The following is a 21774-nucleotide window of genomic DNA, read 5'->3' on the forward strand; positions in this document are numbered from 1 at the left end:
GTTCTTGTCAATTTGTTCACTTTTTTCTTAATGTCTGATTAGTTTAATGTTGAGCTTAGGAAGGCATATCCCATCCTAAAATTGTGAATATTCTGTATTTTCACAGTCTTAATCTAAATTCCTTGTTAAACTTTCCTTGTATTGGCATAGTTTCTTGAGCCATCTGTATGGTCCCAGTGCTATTAAAATGCTTTCTGCATGATTTTCATTTAGACACATTCAGGAGGTGGTAAATCTTCAAACCCAGCAGAATAAGGAGCTGCAGGAGCTCTATGAACGCCTTCGGGCAATTAAAGATAGCAAAAGCCAATCATCAGAGGTTCCTCTGCCACCTTCATCACCACGTAGACCAAGATCTTTCAAAAGCAAACTTCGTAGCCGCCCCCAGTCCTTGACACATGTGGACAGTGGTGCAGCTGCTACAGGTAAATTGGTCTTAAAGTGATTTTAAAAACCCGGTCAATTATCAGCAAAATAAGAAATATAATGATGGTATAATTTATTTCTTATTTTTAATAATTTATTTCTTATTAAGCTAAGCTGCTTTAAAGAAGTACACATTATCCTGAGATTCTTTTCTACCTTTTTGGTATTAGATGTTCTTTTGTGAAATAATGGTAAGGATAGATGATAGATTTTAGAGAGCAGACGAGTGAGTTTTATGTTTTCATTTGGAAAACAAAACCTGGAAGCCCAACTTCAATCCCCCAAATAGTTTTTGAATGTTAGCAGTCATTGGGAACTAGAGTTTGTTAAGTTTGTAGCTAACAAAGATAATCTTAAAAATACCGTCATGTTCTATGTGATGTAAGAGATCATTGTTTATTATTTATGAGAATGTTAGAAAAATGTACTTCTTTGATTTGAAAAAAAGAGGATCAGTCTCTACTTAATAAAGAAGTTGTTAACTGGGTCAAACTTTTTGGTTACATGTGCATAGTCAAGTGGGGGTTGAGGGTGAACTATAAGGATATATACTATAAGGATATATGTGAGATCTCAGCAGAATAATGGCCCCCAAACATGTCTTTGTGCAAATTCTTGGAACCTGTGACTGTGTTTGGTTATATGGCAAAGGGGAATGGAGGTTGTAGATGGAATTAAGGTTGCTAATTAACAGACTTTAAAATAGGGAGATTATCCTGGTTATCCAGGTGGGCACAAGGTAATGCAAGGGTCCTTTAAAGTGGAAAAGGGAGGCAGAAGAGAGGGTCAGAAAAGATGTGAGCAGGGAAGCAGTGTCAGACAGATGCAACATTGCTAGCTTTGAAGATGGAGGAAGAAGGCCACAAACCAAGGAATTCAGGCTGCCCTGTTGGACTTTTAACCTACAGTACGATAATAAATTTGTGTTGTGTTGGTATGGATGTTAGCCACCAATCTGTGGTAATCAGTTATAGCAACAATAGAAAACTAACACAGAACTCAAGAATGGGAACTCTACTTTGTGATCCTCATAAAGATAGAACTGAAGGGTAAACTTAGATTGAGGGCAACTTTGGGAGTTTAATAGCAGAAGCATGTGGCCTTTCAGTCTAATACTCTGCCATTAATTGCTATACTTTTTTTTTTTTTTAGAGATTTTATTTATTTATTTGAGAGAGAGACCGAGTGTGAGAGAGAGCATGAGAGAGAGAGAGAGAGAGAGCACAAGCAGGGGTGAGGGGTAGAGGGAGAAGCAGACTCCCCACTGAGCAAAGACCACGATTCAGGACTCGATCCCAGGACCCTGGGATCATGACCTGAGCCAAAGGCAAACACCTAACGACTGAGCCACCCAGGCGCCCCATGTTTTGTTCTTTTTTAAAAAAATATTTTATTTATTTGTCAGAGAGAGAGAATGAAAGAGCAAGCACAAGCAGGGGGAGTGGCAGGCTGAGGGAGAAGCAGGCTCCCCACTGAGCAGGGAGCCCGATGCAGGACTCAGTCCCAGGACCCTGGGATTGTGACCTGAGCTGAAGGCAGATGCTTAACTGACTGAGCCACCCAGGCACCCTGATTCTGTTTTGTTCTTAACTGATTTGCTCTTTTTATGTAGTTTCTGTTTCCCTAGAACTTTGACTTGCAGATGGCTGTGGTTTGTTATGATCCAAAGCATTCTTTCACTTTCCAATCCCTGCTTAACTGGCCTTTGTCATATTCCAGAGATAGAAAGTTAACTGACCCTTCTCATCTTTTCATGCCAAGAAATGGGCCAGAGGCCATTGCCTGTCCTATTGTTGAGCTCTCCTCCAGTCCGGTTGTTACAGGATTTTTTCTCTGTAGGTGAGCGTGGTTCTTGGTCATGCCAATTTGAAGAATGAAGAGGTAGACTAGACAGTTGATGGGAGCAAAGCAAGGATTATCAAGCGAAAGGGAAGTGATAGTACAGTGCTCCCAAGGAGGGAGGGGACCTGAGAGAGAGTTTCCACTAGAGTTTCTAAGTCTAGGGGTTTTATGGGCTTTGTTGGAGGGCTGTTTTAATCTGATTAAGCCTCCCTGGGCCTGTCATCCAATCAGGTTTTTGTCACATGGGAAAGGGTGGAGGGTTCCTACCAGGGTGGTGTAAAATCCTTTTAAGGGTGGTTTCCTGATAAGATGGAGGGTGCCTTGTCCCTGCCTGCCTGCCTTCCAACTATCCTTATCAATATCTGTTGTTGAGCCACTGTAGTGAATTTTTTATTTCAGTTATTGTACTTTTTAAATTCCAGGATTTGTATTTTTAAGAGTAATTTCTATCTCTATTGATATTCTCTATTTGGTGTGAGACATTGTTATCATGCTTTCCTTTAAATTTTTAGGCATAATTTCCTTGAATTTGAATACAGGTTTTGTCTACTAAGACCAAAATCTAGGCCCCCTTCAGGATGTTTTTGTTGACTTTTTTCTGTATATGTGACATTCTTTTCTCTTTGCATGTATCTTATTTTGTGATAAAAACTGGACATTATAGATAATATATTGTAACAGCTCTGGTATCAGATTCTTCCACCCTCTTCCCCCCCCCCCCGCCAGGTCTGTTGTTGTATTTTGTTTGTTTATTATTGTTATGGTATTTTCTTGTTGCTGCTTATTTGTTTACTGATTTTCCAACACTACTCTGTATTTCCTGCAGTGTATGCCCATTGAGTTCTTTGCAACTTTAAAAAAATTTTGTTTTTATTTTTAAGTCTGGCATGCTGATGTTCACACCTTACTAGTACATTTAGTGGTGAGCCAGTGATTTGTCAGAAGATTTCATTAAATGCCTCGTCTGGATGTTTTTGCCATGGGAATCTCTGTGAGAAGGCATACTTTCAAGCTTCACTTTATAAGACAACCTTTGAATTTATTTCCTGCTTGCCCAGGAACTGAAGTTCAGCCAGAACTGAATGATTGGTACTTTCTCCTTTCTCAGCTCTTTCCTGGAATGCCAGACATTTATATTCCCAGGAATATGTCAGAGGTTTTGAAAGTTTCCTAAGGTCCTCTAATTGTCCTAGAATTCCTTTTTATTTCTAGGCCAGGCTCTTGTTTGCCCCAACTGAATCACAGCCTTATGCATCCAAGTTGTTGCCAGCACTTTCCTTTTGTTTCAGTAATGCCCTGGAGGTAGCTCCCTAACCCTCCCCCCTCCCTATACCCAGCCTGCCTGGGTTGACCTGAGCTCTGAGTGAAACCAAAATATCCACCACACTCTAAGAACAGAGGTTTTTTTTTTTTTTATTTTCAGGTTGTTGCAAGTTTAGACACAATATTGACTCTGGGGTGGTACTTTAAAAAAAGATTATTTATTTGAGAAAGAGAGAGAGTGTGCACACACAGGGAGAGGGAGAAGCAGACACCCTGCTGAACAGGGGGCCTGATAGGGAACTCCATCCCTGGACCTCAGGATCCTGACCTGAGCTGAAGGCAGACAAGGCAGACACTTAACCAACTGAGCTACCCAGGTGCCCCTGGGGATGGTACTTTTAAGGGAACTCAAAAAGAGGTCTGATCTCTATTGTCTGCAGTGCTGCTGGATTTTGGCTGTCACAGCACTGAGCTGAGGAAGAAACAGGGATGGGACTTGCCAAAAGTTAAAATGTCACAGACCTCAGTAGTTTTTCTTGAATAAATGATTTTAATTTCATTCTGTGTCTTTGGATAATTGTCAGAGTTCTGAAATGGTTGGTTTGAGTTGTTTTGCCCATATTTTTATTGTTTTAAAGAGCATGCTCACCTAGGCCCTTACTCTGCATTTTTTGAAGTCTTTCTCCTCCCTTTTCTTCTGGTATCTCAAAGACCTTGTGTTGAATCAGTGTTATTTCTTCTTTAACGGTCTGGAAGAATTGTCCAATGAAACTACTTGGGCTCAGAGATTTCTATTTTAGGAAGTTTTTCACTACAAATTCAAATTATTTAATAGGATTATAGGATTATTCAGGTTATACATTTCATGTTGAGTAAGATTTGGTAGTTTATGGTTTTTGAAGCTTGGTCCATTTCATCTAAGTTGTTGAATCTCTGTGTTTAGAGTTGTTTATTATTACTTTTTTAATGTCTTGGAAACCTGTAGTGACATGACCTGTTTCTGATATTTGTAATTTGTTCCTTCTCTTTTTTTTCCTTGTCAGTCTTGATAGAGGTTTATCAATTTTATTGATCTTTTTAAAGATATTCAGTGTTTGCTTTTATTGGTTTTCTCTATTTTCCTGTTTTAACTTTCATTGATTTCTGCTCTTTATTATTTTCTTCCTCCTACACATGACTTGTTTTTATTTTGCCCTTTTTCTAATTAAATGGAAGCTAAGATTATTTTTTAAAGATGGATTTATGAGAGGGAGCACGTGTGAGCACAAGTTTGTGCCAACAAGCGGGGCGGGGGGCAGAGGGAGAGAGGATTGAGAGAGAATGCTCAAGCAGACTCCCCACTGAGCGTGGAGCCCTACTCAGGACTCAGTCCCAGCACTCTGGAGATCATGACCTGAGCTGAAGGCACTAGTCTGTCACTTAACCGACTGAGCCACTCAGGTAGCCCAGAAGCTAAGATTATTGATGTGTGAGACTTTTCATTTTATAATATAAGCTTCTAATGCTATAAATTTTCCCAAAAGTACCACTTTGGCTATATCTACTAAGTTTTTTTTTAAAGATTTTATTTATTTATTTGACAAAGATAGAGACAGCCAGCGAGAGAGGGAACACAAGCAGGGGGAGTGGGAGAGGAAGAAGCAGGCTCCCAGCGGAAGAGCCTGACGTGGGGCTCGATCCAGAACTCCAGGATCACCCCCTGAGCCGAAGGCAGACGCTTAACGACTGAGCCACCCAGGCGCCCCTATATCTACTAAGATTTTTAAAAATCAGGCTTTATTTTGGGGAGGACAGTTTTAGATTTACAGAAAAATTGTTAAGATAATACAGAGAATTTCCAATTTCTGTAAGATAGTACTGACAGTACCCCACACCCAGTTTTCCCAATTACTAACATCCTACATTAGTATGGTATATTTGTCACAGCTGATAAACCAATCTTGACATGTTATTATTAACTAAAGTCCACATTTTACTCTGATTTCCCTAGTTTTTACCTTATCTTTTTTCTGTCCCAGGATCACATCCAGGGTACTGCATTATTTAGTGTTCATGTCTCCTTAGGCTTTTCTTGGGTCTAACAGTTTCTCAGAACTTCCTTATTTTTGATGACCCTGAAACTTTTGAGGAGTGCCAGTCAGCTATTTTGTATAATTTTGGTTTTCAACTCTTCTTTACTTACTAGTGCCAGAAGATGCTCTAGGCTAATTTTGTATATTTCCTGCCCCGGGAAGTAATTGACCCATTTTTTTTTAAGATTTATTCATTTAGTTTAGAGAGAGAGAGAGAGAGAGAGAGCGCACGCACATGAATGGGGGAGGGTCAGAGGGAAAGAATCTAAAGCAGACTCCTTGCTGAGTGTGGAGCCCTATGTGGGCTCAGTCCCGTGAACCATGAGATCATGACCTGAGTCTAAACCAGTTGTTGGCTGCCCAATCAGCCACCCAGGCGCCCCGACCCAGTTATTTTTACCTTGTAGGTCTTAGCCTTCTTTGGTCTGTTGTTCCAATATCAGTTCAGTTGCATTGCCTCTGTGGTACTCTTTGGATCTTTTCCACATGTGGGTCTCCCAGTGGTCACTCTCAGTCTTTGGAAGTTGTCTTAGTTCAGTTCTTGTATCTTTGGTGTACTGCATTTTTTGTTGCTGAGAGAAAGGAGTATGCTCAAGTGTGCCCCCTCATAATAGGAAGAGAGCATAAGGAAGTCTGTGCATAAATTTCTCTAGATTCCTGTGTCTTTTTCTCTTGCTGACCCTATCGTGCATCTTTTTGCTGTAATAAACTTAGCTGTGAATACAACTATATGTTAAGTCCTTAGACCTTTGATTGAATCACTGAATCTCTGAGAACTGGGGACCCTGAAACATAATTGCATTATATAATCTCAATCCTCAAAGCAACTCTAAGGTAGGTAGAAGTTAATGTCTATCTCTTATAGGTAAGAAGACTAAAGTTAGTGAGGTTAAACAACTTCCCTAAGACCTCAGTTCATAAGCGAGGAAATCCAAATCTGTTTAGCCCCAAAGCCTTGGTTCTTCACTGTTATTCTGCATTGCCTCTCAATACCGGAAATTGTGTCTGCAGTGGGTTGAGAAGAGGCAATGGAAGATTATAGAGGGTGATAGTGGTCTGAGACTGCCACATATAGGATGTAGTATTTGAGTTGGTCATGAAGGATAAATGGACAGGATTAAAATTAGTGAAGTGCTGTGGGAAGGTTATTGTCTATAGGTAGAACTGCATGATATAAAGGCATGCAAATGTTAAAATGCAAGATTTGTTTCCAAGAAAGAGAATATAACAGTTGGATAAAATGGAGGGTTTACATTAGAATTAGAAGGTTTTTCTTACATACTTTAAAAAAGAACTTCTGGCAACTGCCATAGCTTGTCTATGCTATTGTTTGGTGTAAGATAATGTATCTGATCTAACACATAATTACATATTTAAGCTTAATAAATGAGATAGTATGTTTGTTTAGGGATAGTAAATATTTGTTCTGCAAAGATAACCATGACTACTACCAATGACTTTGCCAACTAAACAAGTTAAAAACCCACTGTTGTTAGTATTAAGAAACCTCTAAAGTTGGGGGTGGGGGTTGAACGGTAGAGTGAAATGCTGAAAACAGCATTTAACTGATACTAATCTGGTGGCAGTGTGAAGCATGTATTGGTTAGAGCTAGGGAGTAGGTCCATTTAGATCATTGCAATCGTAGCATTCCATGTATGAGATGATTAAGAGCTTAGAGAATTGTGGAAGTGAAAATGGGCAAGAGATGTTGTATGGATGAATTGTCATGATGTGGTGATGAACTGGATATTTGTACGTTTTTGGTGAGATCCAAAAGTTCAGAGTCTGAGTAGTTTGGAGAAAATATGAAAAATATCATAGAAATATGACATTTAGGTCAACTGTTACGCCAAGACCATGTTAGGTTTGATTCTAGGTGTATTGAATTGAACAATTGATTGACATCCAAGTGGCAAAACACGTTTGGGTTCTTAAATTGGCTTGAAGAGGGGTCAAGGTTTGAGATAAGAGGTGGGAACATTTGCAGTTGGGTGGTCACTAAAACTATCTGAATGTGGGCATCACCTTGGGGAAAAAAACAAAAAAGAGCAACAATGACCATATTGCGGTTTTATTCATTTCATCAGTAAGAAATTAATATTAAAGAGCATCTTTGAAGTTTTAAGTAATGTTATAAGTAATGTTGACATTTTTTATAAATGTTGAAACATTTGTACAGTACTTCTTTTCATGTAGGTATTTTCTAGTTTGTTAACTTTAAGTGGTCTTTTATAGTATGTGAATAACTCTTAGATGAAATCAATAAATAATTGTCCTTTCCATGTATAAAGTGTAGTTAGGCACTGGATAACATTCAAATAACGTTTTTTTCTTATCATATAGCACTTTGTTCTTGATAACTTCTGGAAGGTATGTGTGTGCATATCTTTCTGTTGCCTGCTTAGGAGTCTTGCCCTCAGTACCTGTTTGGTTTGTTAATCATTTTTCACTTGCTGCCTATTGCGCTACTAGTGCAGCAGCCATCATTACCATCAATTGTGAGGGTTCGAGGTCACTTGTTGCATCAGAGTTGTACACAGGAATCCTGATATTGGGGTTTCCCTTAGTGCAGAAATGTTTTAAATGAATGACATTCAAACTTAGCTCTATGCAACACATTTTTTTTTTTTTTTTAGAAACTGAGGGGGAATGAGCACAGAAATACTCCTTAGGAGAAGCTGGGTGGACAAAAATGTTAACATATGTGTATATGGTTCTGGCTATCATCTCCATTTTAATCCTACCTGCTGACATTTTTCCAGGGTAAGAAGACAATATTAAAAGGCTTCAGCTCCAGAGTCTTCCCCAATATCATTCTGCTATTTGTCCCATCATTGGAGTTGACAGAGAATTAGATGAATGTGCAGAGGGAAAACAGGAAAAAAAGGTCTTTATTATAGGCTGACTTGTCTTTGAGTTTTAAGTCTTAGAAAAGGAGGGAATTCCATGCAAAATTGGTATGTCATTTTGGTATCTCATGGTTGCCCAAAAGGTAGTATACGAGATTTTTATAAAACTCTTTTATATATATGATTATGGTCCAATTAATTCATTAAACTCTTATTAAGCAATTTTCATTAATATGTTTTCATTTAATATTTAATCTCCTTGAATCTAAGCTTTCAGTAGTGCAGAGTTCATTGAGAATCACAGACTTTGTAAAAGCGCTCTTTAAGATTATCACGTTTCTCCTTTTGAAGCAAGTTCCCCATTCATTTCCCAGTGTATTCTGTGGGTTGGTATGGTACAGTGGAAGGCACACTGACCTGTCAGGATACCTGGATTATTTTTTTTTTTAATGATTTTTTATTATATTATGTTAGTCACCATACAGTACATCCCCGGTTTCCAATGTAAGGCTCAATGATTCATTAGTTCTGTATAACACCCAGTGCACCATGCAATACGTGCCCTCTTTACTACCCATCACCGGTCTATCCCATTCCCCCACCCCCCTCCCCTCTGAAGTCCTCAGTTTGTTTCTCATAGTCCATAGTCTCTCATGTTTCATTCCCCCTTCTGATTACCCCCCCTTTCTTTATCCCTTTCTTCCCCTACTGATCATCCTAGTTCTTATGTTCCATAGATGAGAGAAATCATATGATAGTTGTCTTTCTCTGCTTGACTTATTTCACTTAGCATTATCTCCTCCAGTGCCGTCCATGTTGTAGCAAATGTTGAGAACTCATTCTTTCTGATAGCTGAGTAATATTCCATCGTATATATGGACCACAACTTCTTAATCCAGTCATCTGTTGAAGGGCATCTCGGCTCCTTCCACGATTTAGCTATTGTGGACATTGCTGCTATGAACATTGGGGCGCATATGGCCCTTCTCTTCACTACGTCTGAGGATACCTGGATTCTAGCATATAACCTCGGCTTCTGGATCCCATTCTTCTCATCCAAAAAGTAGAATACTTGTTGAGCCTATATCACAGGCCTGTTACTAAGTTTCAAAAATGATAAAGAAAATTATTTTGAAAGTGTTAATATGGAGGCTTCTTGCATCATCTTCAGCAATTTCCATATTTTTTCACAATTACAAAAAGTACCATAACAAATGTACAAGAAATTTTCATATGCTTGTTTAATAAAATTCCAGAAAATGTTATTGTGCTTATGTTCACAACTATAGTTCCTAAACCCACTCTATAAATTTTGGCTTGTAAAGCAGAGGAATTGGAACTTTCTGAATTTTTTCTACGAGAATGATTTAGTAAATGTGTATAATGGTACTGAATAATTTAAAGACTTAATGTACTGTTCAGATTAGGAAACTTTTTGCTGACAGAGACTTCCGTAATTGATTTGTTTCATTTATTTAGACATCTTATGCTCTACAACTAATGAGGTTCATACACCCTCTGCATTCTTGTTTCTGCCATTTGTTTATTTATCATTAACAAAAATATTGGTGAAAAAGCTAAATAAGATTCTAGTTTTCTGATGCTTGTTGAAAGTCAGTATGGTATACTGAAAAGAGAGAGCATCCTTGTCTACACTTCAGCATTCCATGCCTGATTCAGCTGGTAACTAATTGCAAGAACTCAGGCATATATCATTGTATTTTTTCTGGGGCTCATTCGTTCATTATAAAACAAGTGGTTTGGATTAGACTTTTAAGGTTCTTTTCAATTTTAACATTCTATGATTGTGTAAACTCTTCTAAGTATATGAGGAAACTAATGTAAAGATCATAAGAAATAGGAAGATCGGTAGGAGAAGGAAGGGAAGAATGAAGGGGGGGGTAAACAGAAGGGGGAATGAACCATGGGAGACTATGGAGTCTGGGAAACAAACTGAGGGCTTCCGACGGGAGGGAGTGGGGGATTGGGATAGGCCAGTGATGGGTATTAAGGAGGGCACATATTGTATGGAGCGCTGGGTGTTATAAGCAAACAATGAATCATGGAACACTACATCAAAAACTAGGAATGTATTGTATGGTGACTAACATAATAAAAAATTATTATTAAAAAAATTATAATTGGTACTAATGTTTTTAGAGATACTGTTTATTCTATTTAACTTATAACTTATACCTTATTTGACTTATACCAAGGTGACCATATAATTTGCCATCCAACAAGAGAAAACTTTTGACAGTGAAAGGCATCCTGTTAATAATTACTCCAGGACAACAGCTTTTAACCAGGACTGTCCCAGATAAACTCGAACGTCTGTTTACCCTATCTGTACGCCATATATGAGGTTCTATCAACTGCATTATTGGCCAAAGAACAGTATTTATCAGTTTTAATTCCTTTTTATGGTTTTCCTGGGTTTTTTTTCTTCCAGATCCAGTGTGTGTGGAAAGTAATATAGCATCATGCCAACAATCTCCAGCTAGTAAAAAAGGGATGTTCACAGATGACTTACATAAACTGGTGGATGACTGGACAAAGGAAACAGTAGGAAATTCTCTTATTAAGCCAAGTTTAAACCAACTCAAACAGAGTCAACACAAACTAGAGACAGACAACTGGAACAAAGTATATGAAGTAAGTTGTTTTTACATGTTCCTCTTTATTTATGAGAACTAAAACCAGGGGCTCCTGGGTGGCTCAGACGGTTAAGGGTCTGAATCTTGATCTCAGCTCAGGTCTTGATCTCACGGTTGTGAGTTCAAGCCCCACACTGGGCTCCACACTGGGCTCACACTGGGCATGGAGCTTACTTAAAAAAAAAAAAAGAACTAAAACCATAAAAATTGATTCACTTAGTCACTATGAGTGAATGGTGTGATTTGACAACATAGTGACTTTTATCCTTGTCTAGATTCATTATGTCTTTGAGCCAATTATCTTTTAGACCAGGGGTCAGCAAACTTTTTCTGAGAAGGGGCCAGTTAGTATTAGTAAATACTTTCAAGTCGTGTGGTTGCAACTAGTCAACTCTGTCGTAGGGCAAAAGCAGCCATAGACAAACATGAATGAATGCATGTGGCTTTGTTCCATTAAAACTTGACTTGCAAAAAGAGGTGGTAGGCTGTAGATTGCTGTCCCTTGTTTTAGACTCTTATACCTGAAAAAGAAGGCATCTAGAATGACAGTTAATTCAGTCCTGTGGTGTAAGAAGAGTTTGGGTTTTGAGGAAAAGCTATCATATGTTTTATGTCAATATTCTTAGAACTACTAAGTGATCTTATTTGTTCAGTTTGAAAAATAATTTTAAAGCTCTTTAAGCTAGAATATTGTGAAAGGCATCTTAAATTTATGGGATGAGATGCCTTGTTAATTGCATATGGCCTTAGTCAGATGTACATGCAGTTGAGATATAGAAAGATGTCCTCAATGCATTCTGGAGTGGGAAGAAGGCAGGCTTATAGAACAGTATATACAGTATTTGTTTAAAATTAGGTACATTAGATATATGTACGTACACATAGAAATAGGAAAAGCCATTAACATTATGCGGGATGGTGGAATTTGGGACTTATTTTACTTTGTACTTCTCTGTGTTTGAATTTTTTAAGTATCACTTTTTCACCATGAGTAAATCTATTAAAATATGAATCAGGGCTTAGAATCTGAACCCTGATAATTGAAAGAGATGTATTTGTGTGTGTGTGTCTGTTGTATTTGTGTACATGTATGTGTATATTTGTAGCTGTTGCATATAGTTTGGTAAAGAAAGTCTGAAAATAGTTAGTGTTAAGGTTGAATAAAAATTTCAAAAGCCTAGATTTCCCAAACTAGTAAGCAGTATATTTCTTGGGGACTGTGTGTATTTATTTTACTCCTGACACTGATTTATGTACAGATAGTATCACCACTGTAAAAATTGGAAGTCTTTAGAGGTAAATTTCAAGGCATAAATGCATTGGTGCTGCCAGTGAGAGATCCTCTGAGTACACTGTGAATGGAGACTTTTGTTGACTAGTTAGGCGGGTGGTTTTTTACAGTATAATGGGGGATTTTTGGAGGGAGACTGAGTAGAAAATGGAGTATGAACAAAAGTGGTAAAGGTCTTTAAACAGAATTGGGTTCCAGTGTCAACTCAGTCACTTGCTAGGTTGTCTGACTATAGGGAAGTCATTCGTGCCTCAATTTCCATGTCTTTAAAACCGAGATAATACTTAACCTGCCTTACAAGATTGCTGTGAGGATTAAATGAGGTAACACCTATAGAGTGACTAGCACAAAGTAGTTACTATTTTTGTATTTTGAGTTCAGTTGATTATATCTTTGTGTGGAAAGCTCATCTCATAACTAATGTTCTTGCTTATTACTAAATCTGTGGCCTTACTTAGAAAATTTTGTCATGATTATGTCAGGCCCTATACTTTGTGCCAATCCCCATGCTAGGCACTAGGTTCGATGAGCAAAAGCAAAGTGTGTGCCCTGTCTCATGGAACTTACACTCTGGTGGTCCAGTTAGACATGAACAGACTTATATAAATATAAAATTGTAGCTGTAATATGGACTACAAAGGAAAAATTAAGATCATATAGTAAGAGATTTGATCTAGTGAAGGGATGTCAAGCTTTCACTGAGAAAGTAATGACTGAACAGAGATCTGAAGAATGAGTAGGTGTTAACTAGGTGAAAAAGGGAGGGAATATGATTCCAGGCAGAAAGAACAGCATATGCAAAAGCCATGTATGGGTAAAGGGATCATGATGGGACTGAAAGTAAGCCAGTTTGGCTGAAGTGAAGAGAGCAGAGAGGAGTTGGTGCGTAGTAAATCTAAGAAGTTTGGGAGGGTCTTAAAGGTGGTGATGATAAGGAACTTTGTCTTTATTTTAAGAAAGATGGATAGCAAAAAAAAGAAGTTGGATAGCCACTGAAGTCCTAGGGCTAACATCAGATTTGCTTTTGGGAAAATATTACTCTGACTTGAAGCAAGAAGAGAGGATAATAGGGGGTAAGGGTAGAAGTTGATAGACCAATGAGGAGTTAGTCACAGTAGTCCAGATAAAGAGAAGTTGAGATGAAGAAAAGTGAATAGATTCCAAGAAATGTTTAAGAGATAAAATGGGGGTGCCTGGGTGGCTCAGTTGGTTAAGCATCCGACTCTTGATCTCAGCTCAGGTCTTGATCTTGGGGTCATGAGTTCAAGCCCCACGTTGGGCATGGAGCCTACTTTTAAAAAAAGAAAAAAAGAGAGAGAAGGGGGACAAGATTTAGTAATGGAATGGATGTATGGCAAGAGGGAATGTGTCAAGACCAGGTTTCTGGCTGCCATTACTGGCTATCATTCCAGCGTACCAATCAACAAGATGTGTAACATGAGTAGGCAGTGTGTTTTGGTAGAGGAAAGACCATAGGTCATTTGAATCTCAAATTCCTTTGAAATATGCAGGAGAAGGTTAAGTATAACAAATCATCTGCAGTTGTCTTTTTTAAAAAATAAAAATCACATTATTGTTTGTAAAATAATAATGTCCATTATAGAATTTAATAAATGCAGAAAAGTACAAATCTTAAAATACCACCTTCAAATCCCACTACCTAGAAATAATTGTCACCATTTCAGATATCTTTCTATGTCTGTATATGGCTACATGGAAATAACTTTATAAAAATGCAGTCATACTGTATGTGCTCTTTTGAATCAGAAGTATTAAATTTCCTTTTACTTTAACAGGACAAAAACACTGATATGAAGAAGGGATTACTGAACTTGAAACAAATGTGTTTTTTCACCTCCAGAGATATGGTCATTCATTCTTGAGTCAAGCAAAAGCCTTTAACTTCAGTTTCAAAGTCTGTTTGAAAGGCTTTTAGCTTGACTATTCAACTTAGAAGAACTAAGCATTTGGGACTGATACCAAACTGTGCTTTAAGTGAGAATTATTTACTTCCATTAGACTTACTATTACCATGTGCATAGGATTTCAGTAATCTCGGTAGATGTGCATAATAACAATAGGACATGATAAGGAGAGTCAGGCAGGAATATATTTTCACAATACTGCCAAAAACATGGTTGTCTGGAGTTTAAACTTCCAAAAATGTAATAGGAACATTAGACTTTAAGGCAATGAGTAGAAGTGGGTAGGGAGGTGACATTTGTTGAGCACTCACTATTTATGCCAGGCTCTTTCCCCTGTGCCACACTAAATCATGCTCTTCTGTCTCCAAAGAATTACGTAGTAAGCTGGTCTGTTGTCTGTGGTGCTGAATGAGAGAATTCATGGGGCTAGCAGAAGGAAATAAAAATAGAAGAATAGTGCTAGCATAAAGAAATGAGACAACACTAAATTGTGAACAGAGATTTAGCAGGGTCCTTAGAGTTAGCTGGAACTCTATGCAAATCCTCACCTCACTATCAGGTTGCTTAGTGATATTAGGTGTCACCAATTTTGAGCTTCAGTTTCTTTATCTGAAAATGCCTACCTTGTAGGGCAGTAATGAAGAGGAAATGAACTAAGGTATGCAACAATGCTTGGTACACAGAAAGGTGCTCCAAAAGTGGTAGCCGCTTATAGTAATAGTAGGAATAGTAAGCCAGAAAGAACAGGAAGGAATATAGATGGGTAAAAGCATCGACCAAATGAACTGATCTTTTGTTTTTATTTTTGTTTTTGTTAGAATACTCCATCTACTATGGGCTACACACCAACATGGATTTCTTCACTGTCCCAAATCCGTGGAGCTGTCCCAACCTCCTTGCCACAAGGACTCCCACTCCCTTCATTTCCTGGGCCATTATCATCATATGGAATGCCCCATGTTTGTCAGTATAATGCTGTGGGGGGGCCAGGGTACCCAGTACAGTGGGTAGGAATTTCAGGAACACCGCAACAGTCTGTAGTAATTCCTACTCAATCTGGGGGACCATTCCAGCCGGGAATGAATTTACAGGCGTTTCCAGCTTCATCAGTGCAGAATCCATCCACGATCCCTCCTGGTCCCAAATGAATCAGTGTAGATGATGAAGAAAAGGGAGATTTTTTTCAGAATTATTTTCAGGACACCTAAGATACTAAACGTTCTTCTTCTTGGGTTCTGCCATATTTTCCCTCATTTGAGTTTACTTTCCACTGTATTTTTTTTTTGTTCCATTGTGGTATTTTATATAGCTCATCATTCTGTAGAACCGTGCAGTCTGTACATAGAATACTGCGCACAGAAATGTTTTTTCACTTCAAATCCTATCCTCTTTGATACTTGATTTTTTAAAAATACCGTTCAGAATGCTTTAATGAGCTCAGCTTGAGCATTACCATTTCCAGGACACTTTCCATGAATTGCTGAGAAGCCCCCATTTTTTACTGCTGCTATCTGCAGCTGGACGATACTTTAAAATGTATAAAAACTATTTAAATTTATATTCCCCAAACATGGACGAAGTGAGACTCTCCAACAGCCGGAGTCTTATGGGATTCTTCACATGTTTATCTTAGGTTTACCTTTCACAGAAGGCAGGGTAACTTGCTGCAGGAAATGTTTTGGTATATAAAATTAGAATAACTTTGTCAACCAATATAGACCATGAGCCCTTTTTAATGTGATTTTCTTCCCGTCGTCACAGCAGGAGGAGTGAAGCCTTGTTTTAGGTGAGGCGGAGAGAAAGGAAAAAACAGAACTGTAACAGTTCCTTGATTCTGCAGATACTGTAGCTGCTTTAGGGTTTCAATAGTAATTCAAAGCAGCTATCTCCTTGTTTCTCATGTGCACACTACATTGTTTTTGAGCATCTGAGAGGCATTGGTTTGGCTTGCATTCTTTTGCAAGGGATATATTGCAGCTGATATGAATCTCATTTTGGGGGAATCTTTGTATTCCTAACAAAGAGGATTCAAGTTACACCTCTATTGATCCATTTTTCTGAAGTAGAATGTACTTGACACAGTAGGTTGTAGGTTTTGAGACTTACACATGAAACACTGGCTTTACAGGGTTCTAAGATTGTGGGGTATACACTGTCCTGCAGTGAGATAGTAGACCCTCGAAGGACACTATTTAAGTTGCCCTTAGCTTTTTCTTTTTTCTTTTTTTTTTGGGGGGATTGCCATTTTTTTAGTTGTTATAATTTCTCATTAGTATATATAGCATCCTAGATGATTTTAGATCTTAGATGATTTTGGCAGCCTCTAGAATCTGAGAGAGATTACTGTCAAGTTGCACTTTACTGGGTTTTATCCAGTTTTAGGAGGAGGTGAGGCAATGTCAAAATATACACTTTTGGTTTTCAAGAAGGCTAACTATAATAATCTTAAAAGGCTGGTCATAGAGTTACCTAATGCTTAGTCTGTGAAACCCAAATAGAATTCTTAAATGGTATTAATCAACTACCACATATACATGTTTAAAATAGTTTCCACTCTGAAAATTTCAAGGTCGTTTCTAGTACACGTTTACCTGATAATGAGTTCTGTCTACTGGTAAACATTCCAAATTTCCACCCAACATTTCTTTTGACAGATTTTCCTCCATGTTCGTCTAAAATTTTTACCCCGTGAGCTTGCCAGGTAATGAGGAAAACTTAATAGGTGTACTTTTTTTTTTTTGCATAGTCTACTTTGTGACATTCAGTACCCTTTTTCAAAAAATGTGTCTGATATTGCTTACCTGAGGATCACACTAATCATCATGAAGATTCTGTCACTATCCTTTGGAGTGTCTAAGGCAGCCTTTTCAGAATTGCTGTTGATAAGAGCCACAGTTTCTTTTCATAAAACATACTCTGGTTTGGGTGAGTCTTTCTAAATCTTATGTACAGATTCTTCAAATTTCTTCTACAGTATTGGTTTGCAAGTTGCAGTGATTTAAGGAAATTAGTGTAATGCAAATGCTTGCATTGCAGTGTTTTCCATGTGTACAAAAACAATGCACCTAAAATCCGTAATTCTTTAAAACTGCTCGTGTTTCATTATAAGAGTTGGCTTTGTGTAATTACATTAAGACTTACAACCTATAAAGTGAAAATCCTGCAGGTTTTAAGATCCCTTCCTCACTAGATGTAATCCTTTTAAACAGTGTACCCCAGGATGAAAAAACCTCCATGGATGACATGCACAATTACATTTATTAATGGCTGCTCTACATCAAATGTCCCACATTTTACCACCACCTCTGTTTTATGTATAATTCATCATTCATTTGCCTGCAGACTTTTGCAGTGCCTTGTAATATTGAGAATCTTTTCAGATTTTTTGCTGGAAAGAAAAGTAGTCTTCTAAAGTTTGAAGATGGTGAATAGTGTACTGCTGTCTCCATGCTGACTGCAGTAGTTGGGTTAACATATGTTATGTATACATGATGTATATGTAACATGTATAAGTTTAAAAATACAGAAAAAAGTGGGTTTGTGCAGAAATGAAGAAAACAGTGTTATTCACATCACTGTGGGTTTTTATTTTTTCCCCATTACTTAAATGTTTGATTCAGATTATAGTCACTTTGACTGTAAATATTGGCTAGTTTTCTATGTAGGGGTTTTATGTTATTTCATAATTTTGCTAACTCATATAATAGTGCTGTTTTCATCCTTGCTGAGGTAATTTTCCTCCCCAGAAACAATTAACTCTTGAGGTGAAGCTCAGAAATTCCCTTCTTACTTAACAAAGAGCCTACTATATAACAAGGGCCTTCTACCCACTCCAAAAACCACACGAACCTGTCCTTTTCATTTTCCTTTTCGTAGGAGAAAAAGGTTGTACTAAACCATCCTGCTTGTAAAGTTTATTTGGGGGATAGTCTGTATGTCCAACCACCATGTTTACTTCTCAAAGTACAAGTCTGATGAATATTACTGTATCTCCATATGTGGCAATGTGAGCATTTCATCATGAAGTACATGCTGCTATGTTTGTGAAGTTGGGTGTAACATCATAAGACTATGAAACCAGTATTGGTGTAAATCTAATGAAAATAACCCTATGTATATTTGTAGCAGTCTTGAATCTCTATTTAAGGTAATTTGCTGTAATATAACAAATATCCATTTTGTTTTTCATCCTTTTCTTGCCAATTTTATATCAAGCATGAATTCTCATGGTTTGACAGCAAAATTATCTGTGAAAGTTTAAAAGGCACTTTTCCGCTGTGATTTTTGGATTGAGCGTGGAGTGTTATGTACAGTATGATGGGATGTATCATTTTAGAACCCCAGATTTAATTCCAGTCCAATTACTTTTGTTTATCTACCTCGTTTTCAGTGCTATTTGGGGGTGAACAAGTAAACACTGCCTGTGAAACTTGCTTTTTTGCCTTGATTCTCAGTATTCTTTCAGGTTATAAATCTGGTCTGCCTCCTAGTCCCAGTGCAACCGTGAGTTCGAGATGAGAGGGACCACCACTCTGCCACCAATCTGTGTTTAAGTGATGAGGGCCATGTGCCTCTGCAGAATAAGCTTTGGGGATTTGGGAATGGAGAGCAGAGAAATAAATCCAGCTGGTGGCAATGTAGGACTTAGTTTTAGGAGTCAGTCCTAAAATAAACGGTAAGAAAGTATCTAAATTAGACAGTCCAGTGCCTGTAACTTTGCATCTTTTATTAAAGATGCATTTCTCGTCTGTGTGCCTAAAGGGCTATGGGTTGAAATTGCTTTAACTACCACAGTGACATATTTGATAAATCCTACAGCAGTGGCCTCTCATTCAGCATATTTGCATACTGCTAGGTATTTGCAGTGGTATTTTGTTACCTTAAAATGGCTGTATGCTTTTTGGTTGAATTGTAGCTGGTGGTAACTGTTTATCCAATCTCTAAAGTTTATTGGAGGCATTGCCTTTCTTCTTTGATGTCTTTTCTGAATGATGAAATGATGCATTCCTTTTCTTTTTCCAGAACACTCAGCTAATGTTTGTAAGCTACATGTTCCTTGTTTCACGTTTACTGTGTATAACACTACAGCATATTTAATGTTAGCAAATGCTGTATTTTAGGCTTCATGCACAGATACATTCCTGAGGTATATTTGCCATCAGTTTGGGATTCAGTTATTTAATCTTCCGTTTGGTTTAGAGAAACTTGAGATTTGAGGTGGTGTGCAGGCCATTTTCTAGAATAGATTGTTCATTTTTTCATTCTGTAGTGTATTGGGGACTTTTTTTTTATCCCCCCTTTGTTTTGAAGATGAACCAGAAAGGGGGGTGTGTTGTAGAAAAGGCCATTGAGTTGATAAATGTAATTTCTGGTATTCAGTTTTTTAAAAACCAATCCAGACAGTAAAATTGTAATGCTCTAACTTGGTAAAATCCTTTGAAATTAGTATGAAATTTTGATGGAGCCAAATGCTTTCAGATCACCGTGGAAATAGTCTTTGTATGTGAAGGATGAACACAAACATTGGTCAGGGTCCTTGATAGCCAACATAGGCAGGGCCTGGAATAGTGGCTAGGTGACACTGAAGTTATTTTCAACTGAGATAGTTGGAGGAGTGTACAAACCAACAGTTTCCATTCTGGAAGGTTTTCTCTTAATTAAAAAAAAAAAACTCAAAAAGGCTGAAAGTCAAGCAAGAAGGGAAGAGAGAAACTGGGCTCTTGAGGAAAAAAATGTGCCGTTGTAAAAATAAACTCCTAAATGTGTGCTTGTCATCCTTCCAGGTTTTTTTTTTAAGTTGCATTTCTTTTCCACTATAAGTTAAGATTTCAGATTGAGATTTGTGGTCCAGAACATACCCTCAGCAGAAATAGTGACTGATCGGAAAGTGCAGTTGTTCAAGGTCTGTCATGCTCAATCACTTAAAGCTGTATCTTGTTTGATATGAATATTAAGCATGTAGACCTAGTGCAGCATGGGAGCCACTCAGGAAGTTTATGCAATTAATAAACTTTCATGCATAATTTACTATGAAGTATGCAGACTTTCAGCCACTTCTCTACACTTAACATTTAGTTGTATATGTGAACTCTCCTTTCTTAATTGGGGAATGTAGCATTATATAGAATGTTGTTAAACTTAATTTTAATCCTTCTTGACATTAACCTTTTCTTGGGGGGGGGGGTTAAACCAAGTGATCTGCCTTTAAGCAGTTGTCTGATTTTGGTTCTTTGAAACTGTGATTTTTATTTCATTTGTACCCAACCATTGTAAGTATTTTGTTTTGTTTCTTGGAAATTTTGTTTTGAAACAGAAAATAAAGGCTGTGTTATAAAATGAGTATGGTATCTTATTAAAATGCTTTCATAGTCACTGCAATCACCTGACTTAAACTGGTTCTTCATTTATCAAATGTAATTTTTAGCAGATTTAGAAGATTTAGTCCTATAGATTATGCTGGCTGAACAAATTAACCAAGCCGTTGATTATCTCTTGATGTATAGCTCTAGCAAATGTGGAGTTGTACTTCTTCTCCACTCATCAATGAGCTATAATTGTTAACAGTCACTATGATTTTCTGAGTACCTATTGTGTTATCTAGGCTTTTACCTGTGACATTTTTAATTCACAAAACAATCCTATAAGCTAAGTCTGTTACTCTCTCCACTTTACAGAGAAAATTTATGGATCAGAGAGATTGAAGAATTTTCCATGGTTAACACAGTTAGGAATGGTGAAGCCTGGATCCAAACCCAGGTCTGTCTGACTCCCAAGCTCATGGGAAAAATAATAATCCATAAACTGTAGGAAAAATAATCCATATACATTTATGATAAGTTTTCATCTATTATTAGGATTAGTAGGTAATCTTTTTACATATCTTTCATGAGGTTATATCCAGTGCTTGTTTCATAATTTCAGGAGTAGAAGTATGTGTTTATGGTACAAACAAGGATTCAAAATGTGCCCTTTGCACAAACTTATTAAGGAGATTTCCTTTCATATTGACAATATTTATGGTACATCTTTGGGAAAAAAGTACATTTGGAAATTTCTCTCCCACATCTTTCATTTACCACACTACAGTGACTTGGGAAATGGCCAAATGAGGTCTGATCACTTGTCCACTTAATAACTTACAAGAATTGTTGCATATGTTTATGCAACCAGCCCGGGAGGAAGAGTTAGAGGCCTATCAAAAATATCCAAGATTAGCTGAGGATTTAAATATTTTTAGGGGTGCCTGGGTGGCACAGCAGTTAAGCATCTGCCTTCGGCTCAGGGTGTGATCCCGGCGTTATGGGATCGAGCCCCACATCAGGCTCTTCCGCTATGAGCCTGCTTCTTCCTCTCCCACTCCCCCTGCTTGTGTTCCCTCTCTCGCTGGCTGTCTCTATCTCTCTCGAATAAATAAATAAAATCTTTAAAAAAAATAAAAAATAAAAATA

General features: G+C 37.7%; 1 protein-coding gene across 1 annotated transcript in view; it reads left to right on the forward strand.

Moving 5' to 3' along the window:
• Positions 1-20647, forward strand: part of WNK3 (WNK lysine deficient protein kinase 3) — a 160951-nt gene extending 140304 nt beyond the window's left edge. Inside the window, exons 21-23 of the mRNA XM_087860373.1 lie at positions 214-425; positions 10906-11108; positions 15145-20647. Coding sequence (XP_087716499.1) covers positions 214-425; positions 10906-11108; positions 15145-15474 — 745 coding nt within the window. The 3' untranslated portion in view covers positions 15475-20647. The remainder of the gene's footprint in view (positions 1-213; positions 426-10905; positions 11109-15144) is intronic.
• Positions 20648-21774: the final 1127 nt, after the last annotated feature.

This window comes from Ursus americanus, chromosome X (genome assembly GCF_024610735.1).
Source record: "Ursus americanus isolate L20-20 chromosome X, mUrsAme1.1.p, whole genome shotgun sequence".
NCBI lineage: Eukaryota > Metazoa > Chordata > Mammalia > Carnivora > Ursidae > Ursus > Ursus americanus.